The sequence below is a fragment of the Hemicordylus capensis genome, chromosome 2 (assembly GCF_027244095.1).
Source record: "Hemicordylus capensis ecotype Gifberg chromosome 2, rHemCap1.1.pri, whole genome shotgun sequence".
NCBI lineage: Eukaryota > Metazoa > Chordata > Lepidosauria > Squamata > Cordylidae > Hemicordylus > Hemicordylus capensis.
Genome location: NC_069658.1, coordinates 307,541,558 through 307,557,071, shown reverse-complemented (window position 1 = coordinate 307,557,071; position 15,514 = coordinate 307,541,558). Strand labels below are relative to the sequence as shown.

The window sequence follows — 15,514 nt, the reverse complement described above, 5'->3', positions numbered from 1 at the left end:
ATCAGGGCTGCTCAACTTCAGCCCTCCTGCCGATGTTGGCCTACAACTCCCATAATTCCTAGCTATTGGCCACTGTGGCTGGGGGTTATGTGAGTTGTAGTCCAAAAACAGCTGGGGGTGCCTAAGTTGAGCAGGCCTGCCATAGATACTTTTTAACTCTGCTTGGCATAAAATGACTTGCTATTGCTGCAGCAGCATCTTACTTATGGTGAATAGAGATGGGTTTGAACTACTGTTTTGTATGGCAGTTGCAGTAGTCCCTTGAAGAAACACTTTGTTACCATATCTCAGAATCATAGGCCACCTTTGGACATACCTTAGATTGCGGGTCCAATGGACCTGCTGTTGCCCTGCCAGTCCGTGCACTCCCAGACAATTGCGATCTGCAGTCTGGGAGGCTGCAAAGGGGGCAGAACTGGCTGTGCCGGCTTCTCCAACCCTTGAAGGAAAGCCACACGAGCCAATGTAGAAGGAGCCCTTCAAACTCCTGTTTGAGTGAAGTGTTCAAGCCTCAGGACCCTCGGTTTTGTAAATATAACTTATTTACAACCAGAGGTTCCATTGGAAGTTCCATTGGGTTCCATTGGAAAGGAATGAATGTGGTTGGGTCTGGGAACCATGGTTCTTCTGGTTATTTGGATGTCATGGAAAATCCGCCCTGAGCCATTTTTGGAAAGGTGCTATATAAAGCAAATAAATAAAAATAAATAATAAATGGAGGGGCAGCCTGAAGTGGGTTTGCCTCAAGTTTCCCTTGATGTCTGAAGGCAGCCATGGAGTGGTGCCTATGTAGCTGCTTCCATGTTTGCTGAAATGGATACCAGAAAGTTGAGTCATCCCAAATGCTGCTCTTCGAGTCATCTCGAATGAGTCATCCCAAATGCCTCCACCCATTTCTCTGCATTGACATGACACTTCTTCTGGTGGTGACTGTAGCTGCTATAGCATTGGCAGTGCACATTGCCCCACCCATCCAACATCTTGAATTGTCTTTGTGTAGCACTTACAGGTTCTGGTGAGCTGTAATGCATGGCTGGTGTGCTGTGTCTTTGTTCTACTCCAGACCTATGTTTGACAGGCCTGGAGAAGAACAAACAACTCAGCATTGCAATAAGCCTGTCTCTCTCTGTAATATTTTCGGTCCATAGATTGCTCTGAGCCACTGCATTCATTAATATGGATAGGAAATATACTGTTTCAATGGGATTAGTGGAAGTACAGGCTTATATAATAATGTTTAAACATTCTTCATAGTGAAAATGAAGAAAGAGGTTCATATTTGGCAAATAATATTTTATTATTTTTATTTAAGTTTCATACCTACTAAATGGGCAGAAGCTGAAAGAAAGATGTACACTCAGATCACTAAGCACCAATTTAAACCATATAGAGGTAGCAAAACAAAAGTCTCCAGAATAGATGAAAAACTCTGCTACAAAGCCAAGAACTTTATTCACAGGGTAAAATAAAAATAAAAATAAAATTCCCATACGAATACTTGATCTTAAAAGCCACAAGGGTTTTGGAGGCACTTTTTGTAAATCTGTGATTTGCCTGAGGGCTGTGAGGGGAGTGGGTTCTGGAATACTGCAGGCCCTGAAATAGAGAAAAATGAGAAACATGTTAAAGATAAATGGAACAGTTCTTTAAACATTAGAAAGTAGATTGGTAATTAAGACCAGCTCTCCAAGTCCAAAACCACAAAGTTAAAATGGGGGGTGGGGTGGGGTGGGGTGTGTGTGTGTGTGTGTAGAATTGCTATTACACATTGTGTTTCTTTTCTTTTCTTTCTTTTTTGAAAGAAGGGGGTGGGGGAACTACAGTAAAATATATGTTTTGTTTTATACATGCCTCCAGCAAAACATTATTCTTTTACACACGCTGACTGAAGAGTAAGATTGTTAATTTATATCTAGACGGCGCAGAATTAAATTTAAAGAGCAGCAAACATAACAGTTTTCATCTGGCTAGTCATGCTCAAATTCTTCACAAAAATAAAAACAGGTTGTTCACTGATGAACCCGCTCCATGCCTGTTGTATTTTTTGCTCACTGTCACATTTCTTGTTCACTGATGAACTTCAGCAGCACTTCCCATAAAGCCAGCACTGGGCTTCAAGAGGGAAAAGACTGCAGGTTGTTCTCTTTGCTAAGCTAGGTCTGCCTTTCTTTGCATTTGGATGGGTGACTACATGTGAGCGCTGTTAAATGTTCCCCTTAGGGGATGGGATCATACCTCAGTGGAAGAGCATCTGCATGCTTGTGTGCAGAAGGTCCCAGTTTCACTTCCTAGCATCTCCAAGTAGGGCTTGAAGAGTCACTACCAGTCAGTGTAGACAACATTGAGCTAGATAGACCAATGGACTGACTTGGTGTAAGGCATATCCCTAGAAAATCTGTTCGCAGTTGTCCATCCAAGGTTGAGAAGAGCAAATGGATGCATTGCTATTAGAGGAAACATACTGATTTCAAATACTGGAATGCAACAATACCTCAAGATTCTGAAACATACTAGGAATATGTGAAGCTTTCGATTGCTATTTGATTCAGCTGAAATTTGGGCTGAATAGCTAAATCCAAATTAAATAGCTAGACCTGCAGATCTTTTCAAATTGAATCAGCAATGTCCAAATTGGTTGAGAGGCCCAATCGCATGTAGCCAAACTGCAGTTGAATTGGGCAGAAGTTGGAACTTGTGTATGTCCAGATGCATGAAACTGTGGTTTCACGGCAAAAGCAACCTGCAGTTTCCCTTGCCAAACTCCAGTTTGAACCTTCAGTTTGTATTGAGTTTTGCTTCTCCAACCTGAGGTTTGAAGATGGTAATGTTACGTGCAAATGCAGATGCCGCCATAACTGCAGTTTTGTGCAGTTTCTAGAAGCAAAATCTTAGAGAGGGCAGCTAAGACCCACCCAGGAATGCACCCACTCAATGCCTGTTGCATTTCTTGGTGGCTACCTCTCTGAGCATTTGCTCTGCCCCATCTCTGCACTCCACAAGCTATTGCCTGGGAACAGGGACACCACTTTGTCCCATCCCAAACTTCTAAGTCTGTCAAAGGGAAAAGTCATATTGAGGGATGACCGCTTTCCACTGCGTCTCTTGTCCCGCCTTTGGCAACTAAAAGAGAAAGGGGGTGGGATGGCAAAATGGACACTATGTATTTTGGTCTCCAAAAATGAATCAATAAAGAAATATGTTCACACGCACATTTAGTCATGGTGGCACCATAAACCAGGCAACCCAATTAGATTGCTGCTAAGATAACATAGGGCAGGGCAGTGATACCCAGTGCTGGCTTTAAAAGACTGGCCCACCCAGGAATTCTTGAATGTCTCTGCTCTATTTTTTGTACAGTAAAGTTGGGGAAGGGGGGCCATTCGCCTTGGGCACAAGCACACACTCTGTGGCATTACTCATGAGAAGAACTGTCCTGGCGTACACATGGATCGAGCTGAATCATTACTAATGTGTGACAATGTCCCTACCTCCCAGACCACACTCTTATGCGAGTGAAAGGCCATGGAGACATGCATGCAAACCAGATGGCAGATGCCGCCCAACCTGATACCTTGAAACAAGCAAGCAGCAGGGATGGGTAGCCCAGCAATACCTATCCTGTCTTGGTGATTGCCATGATGAAGCAGTCAAGCAGGTCATCTATTAGCACATATCCAATACAGCATCCATAGTTTCCTGGGTTCAGTGATAATCGGGGCTCACCTCTCCCGTGATTCCCCATGGCGGGCGATCTGCATACTCCGCAACATTAGTCCAAACCCAGGACATTTGAATGAGAGTAAAGATCTATCCCCTGTCCCAGTGTTTCCCTAGTCTGACCACACGGTACTACCCAGACACATTTATTTCTTTACATATTTTTATACCGTCCAAAACCCATGTCTCTGGGCAGTTCACAACAGATAAGAACAACATTAAAACCCCGGTTAAAAAACAAAAACAAGAAATTTAAAACACAACAATTTAATTTTTTTAAAAAAACAATGCTCTAAAACCAGAGGCGTAACTAGGGAAAACGGCGCCCGGGGCAAGCACTGAAATTGTGCGCCCCCCCCCCACTCTCCTTCCCCCCGGCTGCCCCCGGAAATATGGAAATGTGTCACAGCCATAGTCAAATGTGGGTTGTGGGCTGCATCCATGCAAGTATACTGGGACAGGAAAAAGGAAACATGAGGCTACAAGGCTCTTTAGAAATATATATTTTAAAGAAATGTCTTGCATACCAACAGCCTAAGTTTGCAGTCCTCATGGCCAGAAAATAAATGCTTTTAAACATAGTAATAGGTTTTGTGTCCCAAAATGGAAAAGACAAGACAGGTATTCTAGTCTTTTCCATCATAGATATTCTAGTCTATTCAAGATTTATGCTTATATTATAATAGAGACTTAAATTATAATAGACATATATTCTAGTCTATCATAGATATTCTATGTTTATTAATTCTATAATAATGTCTATTTGTAGCTCACTTAACGTTGGTTGTATTCCTGGGAAACTCAATGGCCACATTCAGCCACCATTATTTGAGCCATGATCTCCTACTCTTTCTGCTTCCCTCTCATACACAGTCTTAATAAATAACCTCCTGGTTTAATTAAATCACCGTTTGCCTATGCACCTGAACAGCAAAACTGAGGTTTGGGCCCTTCATATACCAGAATTGCAAACCACACTGTGTGATCCTAGTTTGGAGGGCTTACTCAGCAGTTTATTGGATGTAAGCTGTGAATGTGAATGCATCCAATTGGACTGAACGTAAGGGCAAGTTATGGTTTGATTACGTAGGAAGCTGTCTACAGAGTCAGATATTGGTCCACCTAGCTCACTATTGCCCACACTGACTGGCAGCAGCTCTCCAAGGTTTCAGGCAGGAGTTTCTCCCAGCCCTACCTGGAGGTAGGGATTGAACCTGGGATCTTCTGCATGTTATTTGCAATTACATCTGACTTGCTTGAAATAAATACACATAAATAAATACCCCCCAACATACATCTGACTTGCTTGAAATAAAAACACAGGCAAATCAAAAAGATCATGAATAAGTAGGGGTGAGATTTTTCTTTGTTTTAAAAAAGCCTTCCCAATTTCCTCTTATTTTTAAAACTCTCTCAAAGGAAAATATAAGTTTCATATGTAAAACAAAATACACATTGAATGAAAAACCGTGATTAACTTTTTAAAAACTATTAAGTATGTAATTAGAAGGATTCCTGTACATTAAGATACCAATTTCTTTAAAGCCAGAAATAATACCTACTGAAACTTTAATTATTTAAACAAGGAAAAAGGCATGTTATCTTCCCTAACAAAGATTAAAATCAATTTAATTGGTTCTCCACTGCCTTGACATGATTCTCACTGTGAGTCAAGCAACCAAAAAGGGAAATTAATATCGCAGCTGTTAATCAAGTGATATTTGTGCACTCTATCTTATTAAAGCTACAGGGGCAGAAAGAAAAACTTCCCATTGCTACTTTTTGGACCAATTTGTTCACACTGTATTAAATGGGATTTCCCCCCCTTCAAAAATATAGATGCTGTACTTATGTTTTGCAGACAGAACATCTACAATATGCACCAAATGAACAAGGCTGAAAATGTTGTAGACTGTATGTTGCTAATAAAAATCTGCTATAAAGAATAAACCTAGTATTAATCCAGACAGACTGAACATTATTCAAAAATTATATTAATGAGTTCCAAATTAAATTTGCCACCCCACCCCCAATGCTAAGGGATGATCCAGAAGTTGTAATTACTAGCAGAGCTGCAAAGATCTTGTGTACTAGTACTACTAGTTTCCTTTTGCAATCCCACCTCTGCAAAAGGAAACTCATGCATGCAAGCCAGGAGAGTGACTTGTGGCTCCACTTGCATTGCATGAGTTTCCTTTTGCAGAGATGGGATTGCAAAAGGAAACTCGGGCAATGCAAGTGGAGCCACAAGTTGCTCTCCTGGCTTGCATTGCGTGAGTTTCCTTTTGCAATCCCACCGGGACTCACACAATGCAAGCCAGAAACACAATGCAAGCCAGAAACTCACACAATGCAAGCCAGGAGAGCCCCACTGGCTCCACTTGCAGGCAGCTACCCTCGGTTTGGGGGGGGGGGGGGTAAGCCTGCTATGCAAAGCACAGAAGAGCTAAAAGGAGGACGTTATGCAAGGGAGTAGGGGCATTCTCTCACACACAACACACACACAGGGGAGAGAGAGATTTTAGCAATGAAACGTACTTTGTTCATGCAGAACAGAAGAATAAAATGCAGCCAGAGGGCAGTGTGGTGGTCAAACGGCAGGCAGGCAGAGTCAGAGAACGTCCCCAGCAGCAGCTGCTCTCTCAACTAAATCAAGCTACTCCTCGTGCGTGCAGCAAGCAGGGAGGGAGGAACTGAGACAACCAGCATGGTGGGCATGTGTTCTCCGGCAGCCAATGGGCGCTCCCGCCCACCGGAGAGCTCCGTAATGACAAAAAAAAAAAATCACTCAAAAATTTTTTTTTGCCAAAGGCAGGGGACTGGCGGGGGCACTTTTTGGCGCCCCCTCCCAAGTGGCTCCTGGGGCACGTGCCCCCCCGCCCCCCTATCGTTACGCCCCTGTCTAAAACTACATTAAAAACAATCAAAACAGTATCAGTTAAAAGCCTGGGTGAACAGATGCGTCTTTAAAGACCTTTTAAAAGCTGTCAGAGACATGGAGTGGCCATGACTCCTTGGGAGTATGACTGGATTGCCTGGAGAGAAGAGTGTTGTGGTGTACAAGTTATATTTTTACCTTGATTTGGATGGCCAAATTCATGAGAGCACAGTTTGACAAAGGACCAAAACTAACTGAGCTGCTAGTCCTCCCCAGTGGACTGGCTGTCTCATGAGAGGGCTAATCCCTGGCCTGCAAGCCAGCACAGAGGCAGGAGTGTGCTTGGGCGTTCCTGGAGTGCTTCGCTGCGGTCTGCTATCTCAAGAGCATCCTTGGTCACAATAGACGGGACTCCAGGATTCCTTGCCCTCCCGCAAATACATATGCCCTCCTAAGAAGTCATCATGTTCCTTTCCTGGAGTAACAGGAAAATAGTGCCCCTCAGCATCCCCCCATTGCCTGTAATTGTGCTAGTGCAAGACTGTTTTGGTCCAGGGCTCTTATGAGCATGACAGTGCAATTGCTGTTAGGAGAAGGGCTTAAATGCTATTTGAAGGGATTTAAATGCCCTTTCCATGCTGAGGCAGGGCAGTCCATTCATTCCAAAAAGGCATGATATTGCTTAGCATGCCCCCTTGAAGATCATTGCCAATGGCAGCTGCCCTGCAGATGTTCTGATGCCTTGGTGACATGAACGCTACGGAGCTTGCTGGGATGCGGCTTTGGCAGACCAGGAGGAGGAAGTGGCTCCCCCGCCCGGATACTGGAGGTTGCCAGCCTATGGTTGGATGAATGTCAGTGGGGTGATTCAGAGTTACAAAAATTAACTTCAGGTTTATCCAGCCATGGTTTGCCATGCAAATGGGGCCAGAGAGATTCAGCCACTTGGAGGCTTTTCCCTTCCTGCTTTTCAGCGGTAAATTTGTTGAAACTGACACACAGGAGGGAATAAGGTGATCTTCAATATACGTTGAGGGGGAGAAAATGTCATGGGTGTAGCTATAATTGAAAAAGGTTGTGGGAAATGTCCCTGGGCCCCTTAGGAAGAGGGATTGTTTGGCTGGGTGACAGCTTGCTCTTCCCCTCCTGACTCTCTGAAGAAGTGGAGGGGGAAGGGCCCATCTTCACATTTTGCCCCAAGGCCCGCTCCAACTTTGCTACACCCCTAGAAAGAGTCCTTTGAAACTGACAAGTTGAGCTGGCCAGTTACTTTGCCCAGCCTCCTTGTTCCCTTCCAATCACTGGGCTTTGGGTGCGGGATATAGAAAGAAGGCAGTATATCAAGCCTTGTCTGTTCATCCAAAGTACTTTCTGTGGATTGCTGTGTCTCTGAATAGAACCAGTAGTGATTACTAGATATTTTGATTCTAGTCATTGTATCTTAAGGACGGTTATTCAGACAAAATGAATATTCAAATCTGAACCATTGAATCCAAAGCACTTCGAGAGCACCAGATTTAACACTGCATAGAGCCACCTAATGGTGCAACGGGGAAGTAACTTGCCTAGGGAGCAAGAGGTTGCTGGTTCAAATCCCCGCTGGTATGTTTCCCAGACTATGGGAAACACCTATATCAGGCACCAGCAATAGAGGGAGATGCTGAAAGACATCATCTCATACTGCGCGGGAGATTGCAATGGTAAACTCCTTCTGTATTCTACCAATGAAAACTACAGGGCACTGTGGCTGCCAGGAGTCGACACCAACTCAACGGCACAACTTTACTTTAGACCAAATATTGAATCTGAATACTCAATTGAATATTTGCCTTTTCACATTGAGCTACTTTTGACCAACGGTGTTCTCATGTTTTGTAAGTGTACTATATTATGTGTAACACAATCTATGTTAATGCAGCTAAAGAATTTAGCTTGATCAAATGAAAAACTTTCTGAGTTCAAGTCTCATCCAAGCTCCACCAATACTTTGCTGTTCATATGATGACTCCACGCGTAAAAGATTCCAAGCCACTTTATTAATGCATTCTGTAAAAACTACAAGGAATAATTTTGATTTGGATTATATGCAGTCATTCTAGAGGGAAACTAAAGATAAAACTGAGAATGCTCCCAAAAATTTTTGCTAGCCTAATCATTTTTCTTCTTGGAATTCCTCATATATTTCTCCACAGCAGGAGTCTAGATTCTCCTAAAACCTGTACATTAGGTGAAATTTGGTCAGCTGTTGGGTACTAACCACAACCACAAACAACAACAACTTTACTTTGCACATGTCAATGTCCCTTCATCAGCTTTGGTATCTAACAGGACATTCATTCCATTGTTGGCAAGAAGCAAATGGCAAAGTACAGCCTGACTGATATGCTGTATTAATGCCTTCTGTGAGTCTGAGGTAGGGATGTATTCCCTCCAAAACAAAATTTAGTAGTTTTCTTTAAACTCTTTTAGGTTTCTTCAAAATAATTTTGATCTTCTGCCCAAGCAGGTAATTTCACATTTGCAGCATGCCATGTAGTTTAGTAGTCTGGGGCTATTTTAGAGTCATGGCACCAAAACTCCAGATGATCAGTGCTTTTGTATCTGTGGCCAGGGAATATCTGAAGATACTGATCTATCTATCTAATATGCTGTAATCTATATAATGCTCCTAGAGTGAGTTTTTTGAAAAATATTCTTGATAGCTCCTCTGGAATGAGGAGCAAATATAAGATTTTCCTTTATAGGCATTACCTGGATAAATACATTATCCGTATGGTATTAGCTGTTTGCATGCAATTACTTGGTTCTCATATTCCTATATGTTACTGGATATATGGCATTAGGGATGTGCCCGGACCACGGTTCGAAGTACAGTTCGAGCACTTTTAAGGAATTAGAAAGGGAATTTAAAGAAAAAGGAGAGCAGGTGCTTACCTGCTCTCCGTCACCCCTTCCAGCTTCCTGTTGGGGCAGTGTATGTCACAAAAATCCCTGTGTGCTGTCAGCATACACATGGCATCTGCACAGGTGCAGACACCATTTGCATTGTCAGCAGCAACACTATACTGATCATGCAAATCGTGCACGCATATACTTGGTTGCAATTTGCATGCTGAGACACACGGTGCTTTTTGGGACATACAATGCCCCAGCAGGAAGCTGGAAGGGGTGGCGGAGAGCAGGTAAGCCCCTGCTCTCCTTTTTCTTTAAGGTCCCTTTCTAATTTCCTTAAAAGTACTCCGACCACAGTTTAAGCTCAGCCCTATATGGCATCTTTGTAATGGCCTTTGATTCTGAACAAATAACAATAATTAGCATTTCTATGGCACTTTTCAGTGTTGCACAAATGAACCGCATTGTTTTGTGCAAACTTTGCAAAATCCTGGGAAATCATCAATATTTGTATTCCCGTAATGCAAATTGGGATTAAGGCTGAGGAGGAGGAGTTTGCCTAAGGCCACCTAGTGAATGCACAACAGAGACAAAATTCAAACTGTGGATTTCTTGATTCATAACTCAGTGTCTTATATACTTCACTGCACTAGCTCAAATAAACATGAATGCTGACTGGGTAATATCAAGGAATAAAAACTTTCTAAAAGGGCTGTTGCTACAGGGCCGGAAAAAGCTAGTGCAGGGCCTGTAGCATATGTTATAAAGGGGCCCTATTTTTTAAAAAAATGCACATAAATATTAAAACATAAATTATTTACTTGCATAGTAAAGTAATTCAATTTTTTCATTTGCTATATTTTGGAGTATGGGAGACTAAGCCACAAACTCACACTTACTACAACAACAGTGAACATTTATATACCGTTTTTCAATCAAAATTTTCAAAGTGGTTTACATAGAAAAATAAAGAGTGGATAGATGCTTCTCTGTCTCCAAAGGGCTCACACTCTAAAAAGAAAAATGTGATAGGCACCAGCAACAGCCACTGGACAAATGCTGTGCTGGGCCTTCTCTTAAAAGGCACATTTAGCACACAAAAAAAAAAAGAAGAAGAAGGATATTTTCTCTCACATGGACCAAATAAAACAGGTAAAGTTTTAACTTTAATTCCTAGTTGGGAGCCAGGCTTGTGGGGCCCTCGAAAATGAGGGGCCTGTAGCAAATGCTACATTTGCTACTACGTTAATCTGCCATAGCGTAGCTACAGGAGAGGGGCCCCATGTTTGTCCCTTTCTCCAGTGGTCCCTCAGAGTGAGGGAGATAATTAAGAAAATAGGGAGGGAAGGAGCTGGGGAGGCCCTCAGGAGCTGTGGGGCTCGGGTTCTTTGAACCCATCCTCTCAATTATAACTACACCCCTGCTTTCTGTATTGTGAGAGGAAGCCTTTTCCTCTGAGAGAGCTCTGCCTTGAACACCTCATCTCACCTCATACAAGACACAGCATGGTACTGGTGGAAGATAGAATAGAATGCCTCAGGGAGTATTTACTTGACAGACCCAAGTTGGTTTTAAACTGATTTAAGCTAACAGACTCTGATATTGGGCTACCCAGGGCTGCACAACTATGGTCCTCCTGCAGATGTTGGCCTACAACTACCATAAACCTGGCTTTTAATAATCTTGAATGTTTTAAATGGTTTTAAATAATTGTTTTAACAGTTTGTTTTATTTTTTCTTAATTGTATTTATTGTTGTGAACTGCCTAGTCTCTTGGAATCAGGTGCTAAACAAACAAACAAACAAACAAACAAACAAACAATCCCTGAGTGCTGGCCGCTGTGGCTGGGGATTATGAGAGCTGTCATCCAAAATCAGCTGGAGGGCCAACATTGTGCAGCCCTGGACTTATAGGATCATGCACTCTCTCCCCTCTTATATTCCTCCTGTCCCTGCTAGCTGCTATCTACTTAACATATATTCAGCTGATAACTCTGATCAGAGGCATTCTCGCGGAATTCTAGTTTGGAGTGTAGAAGCACCTTGAACAGCAGTGGCCATGTATAACACCAAATGAAGGTGGATGGAAAGTGTGGAATTTGTGTAGGAGGGGAGATGATAGGGAGTCTGAGACTAGTCTGTTCCCTATTCCTAAAACATGGCTGTACTTTACATCTGCATGGACTCAAGGAAATCCTCCACTAAAGGAACCATGAAGAAAACTGCTAATTTCCAGTCTCTAAATGTCTGCCCAAAGAAAATGTCTTGCATTCTGGAAGATAATCTAGTTGTAACGTTTGGTCCCACACAGTATGGCAATATCTCAGGGGGTGGAGAGAAACCGTTACTGGTGAACTGGCTTAGATAAGATGCAGGAAAATGTCCTTAGATTTAGCCCCAAACCTCAGAAGTCTGGGTTATGGTCACTGAATGTTGCTTAAAAAAACCCACAAAAAACTTGCCAAGAGGAATGCATTTACAACCCTTTCTGTAAAGCCACAACCTCTGTAACTTCTTCTAGGTCCATATATGGATTTTTAATTTATTCTATCATATTCTGTTTTTATCATGCATTAAAATGATATTAAACGTCTAATCTTGGGCAACTAAATAATGTGCCTTCTGTTTATTTGGGTGCAAGATCTTTGTTTTGCCTAAATACTATGAAAAATATCTGGATACCTTAGAAAGTCAGATAACCAAAGGTTCTGCTTTATGAAATATATTTCTGAATTTCTTGTTTAAGTGTGTGTGTGTGTGTGTGTGTGTGTGTGTGTGTGTGTGTGTGTGTGTACACACACATACATACATATACACATACATAAAGATATATATTTTGTTTATTTAAGCTTCGAAATGCAATGGTGAATCGGAAAACAGGAAAATTCTCCATGGACGTGAAGAAAACAGTGGACAAAGGGGTATTGTATAGAAAATGCTTTTCTAGCTACATGTAAAACAAAGTGTTATGTTTTTAAAAAGCAAGTTTAAGGAGTATGTTTGGAGAAGAAAACTCACTGAGAAATGATTTCTCGTGTGTTTATTAATCGTGTGTCAGGTATAAACATTTGCATGCATGTATGTACATTGACTGCACAATGCTATCAATCTTGCCTTAAAGTATAAGTTTGCTTTTCCATTTAACTCTGCAAACCTTTCATAACAAGCCTTGTTTTTCTTTCTTTCTTGAATCTAGAAGCGGGTGTTGGTGATGATAAATGACTACTATTACACAGACATCAAGGGGACTCCTTTCAGGTAGGGTTGGCCATAATAAATGGAACATTTCATCAGGCTCATTGCAGTTGCATTTATACAAGCCTTACAAGCTCATTAAAAGCTCATCAGAAGGAGCTGACAATAAAATATCCCTGGACAATGCTGAAAAGAGCAAGGAAAAGGACTTTGTAGCATGCCTTTTCAGGTTTTATTCAGACATGGAAAGTTTATGAACGGTAAACTCTATGGCCATGATCCAAACCTGTCGTTCAAAAAGCACTCCACTCTCTTCAGTGTCGGGAAAAGCAGTCAGTGTGAGTTCTTGTCTGTGTAACAAACTCCTCCTGTCATAGAAGTAGGGCAGTCCTGCTTGCACAAAACTGTGTGCACATCCTAGCTTCAAGGTGCTCAGCTCAGCAGACCTGATGCACAAAGGTGCAAAAATAACAGCTTTTGTCAGGACTGACACCCCATTGGAAACTATTCAACTCAGATTTATGTTGAACAAGAGGCTTCTGGCGATAATCCAGAGTTATAAACTTTACCGTCCACATAACTACTGACATAAATAGCCCCATCCACAATAAAACAGCCACAGGGAGCAACATTTTTAGTCCCATTTTTATATATATTATTAATTTATTATGACAGATGGCAAGAAATCAATAATTAGGCAGCCAGTGCTGGATTAGCTATCAATTAAACAAAACATAAGCACGTTCTGGCTCAAAAAAAGGCACAAAAATGTTGTAGCCAGCCATGTTGGTCCACTGGGGGGGGGGGGAATCCAAAAATCATAATCTGGTAATACCCATTATGACCAAGCAAAATGATAGGAATACTCTGTACCTAGTGTGCCTACTAAAGTTAATCTCGATTTTTGTTAATGTAAAGGCTATCATATTTCTCTTTGCTTCTGTTCACTGCCTTATAATGGACTTGGGTGCTTTAGAGCTTGAGGAAAAACCAAATGACTCCTAGATTTTACATTTGTAAAAATTGGGGAAACAGCCAAGAGCCAATACTGTTTTTCTTTTTGTTTTTGTCCTGTAGTTACACAGGAATCCTGAAATCAGTGCCTAGCATTTAGTGAGGCTAATCAGCTTAAATCTGCTGAACCCGTCCTACACTCCAGCCTTTTTCACTCTGCCACCAAGCCCAATTTCTCTACCTTCCCCCCTCACTCTTTTCTTCCCCTCCCCACCTGCTATTTTCTCTTCTTTTCTTTTTTCTTCACAACCTTGTGTCATTTTGCTGGTCAAAGAAGGCACTGTTTCCCCAAAATGTTTCTCATCCATACATTGTTAACCAAAATTTAGACTTGCATTGGCCCAAGGATACTATAGTGTTATGAGTCACAGAAGCAATGTTGATGGAATGTTTAGAATTCAAGAACCAATTGCCTTAGTTCCGCACCAGTGGTATAGAACCTTTATGGCAAATGAGCCACGAGTCAAGTCCAAAGTATGAGAGAATGCAACTCTAGTGCTCATTATTGTGTATGAGCACTCTGGCACGCCCCTTGCCTTAGTACAGGTGTGTGTGTGTGTGTGTGTGTGTGTGTGTGTGTGTGTGTACAAACATTTCTTTCTGAAAAATAAATCCAGAGAGGCTCACAAGGTAAAATTACTTATAGAAGAAACAATATGAAACCAAACACACAAAACAAAAAATAACCGTAGACATCAGTGCTCCCAAGTCAGAAGTAACAGAGCATGGACTCAGGCTTTAGTGAGCAGGCAGGATTAAAATCCTGGTACAAAGGTCCCAGATCCTCTTATTTTTGTCCAGTTGTGCAATAAACTAATACTGCCTATGACAGAACCCATGGCACATGTTGGCTGTTCACTTTAACTAAGCTGGCCATTTCTATGAGATTGTAGATCAGGTTTCCTGCTGTCTTTGAGTGACAGCAGAACACAAGAGTAGGGCAGGAACTATTTTGTAAGACTATATACAATACACAATTTTACCCAGTTTTGTAAGACAATATACAAATGCATACAGTCTGTTCCTGCCGGCACAACAAGCTTGGAAAGGCACTGAACTGGTTAGCTCCACAATAAGTATAGCAATTTGGTCTTGGAGACAAAGCTAAATAGTTTCTAGAGCAGGAATGAAGATCTGAAGGTGAAATAGTCTTTTTTTTTTTTTTTGTATTCTATAGCATTGTTCCAAAGATTATATGGTCTGTTTTCTGTTTATTGGCACAGTTTAGGTGTGGCTATCTCTAAAGGACATGGCAAATATTTCTTCAGAGGAAATGTGACAATAGAAGAAGGTAATATTTCCATGACTCAGTCAGATTTCCTAACATATAAATTTGCCATTGAATTATATATAAATAAGCCATAGTTTGTCAAAAGCATGTGGACCTCCTGAGCAGTTTTACTAATATATTGGTCAGTCATCTTGTGTACAATTCTGATTTTTTTTATTTGCATGGGATTTAATTGGATAAGTGAGATACCTGCATCAGCCCTTACTTATCTGGCACCTAATTAATGGGACAGAGCAGTATAACCAATGAGAAAGAATGGACAATGGGCATATAGATTCATAGTTATACTGCTCGCCTTAGGGATGTCCTTCTGAAAGATTTGAGAATTCCATGGTCAAAGCATCATCATAAGAGCATCAGGTCACTCACCCACTCTTACAGCGTGAATGGTACCCAAATGCCAGTCATCCATAGCTGTGCCATTTGTTTTAGGACAGTTGGAGAATCCTGGTGGCATTGTTTAGGCAGGGACTGAGACATTGAGGTTGGGAGAACCTTTGTTGTCTTGGAATTATGAATGAATTAAA

The 15,514-nt window shown here is 41.6% G+C and overlaps 1 protein-coding gene across 6 annotated transcripts in view; it reads left to right on the top strand.

Annotated features, from left to right (window-relative positions):
• The window catches only part of CACNA2D3 (calcium voltage-gated channel auxiliary subunit alpha2delta 3), an 878,040-nt gene that overhangs the window by 694,803 nt on the left and 167,723 nt on the right, over window positions 1–15,514 (top strand). For all 6 annotated transcript variants that reach the window (XM_053293293.1, XM_053293291.1, XM_053293290.1 and 3 more), the window contains 3 exons: window positions 12,337–12,408; window positions 12,684–12,745; window positions 14,920–14,987. In XM_053293293.1, the coding sequence (XP_053149268.1) occupies window positions 12,337–12,408; window positions 12,684–12,745; window positions 14,920–14,987 (202 nt within the window). The remainder of the gene's footprint in view (window positions 1–12,336; window positions 12,409–12,683; window positions 12,746–14,919; window positions 14,988–15,514) is intronic.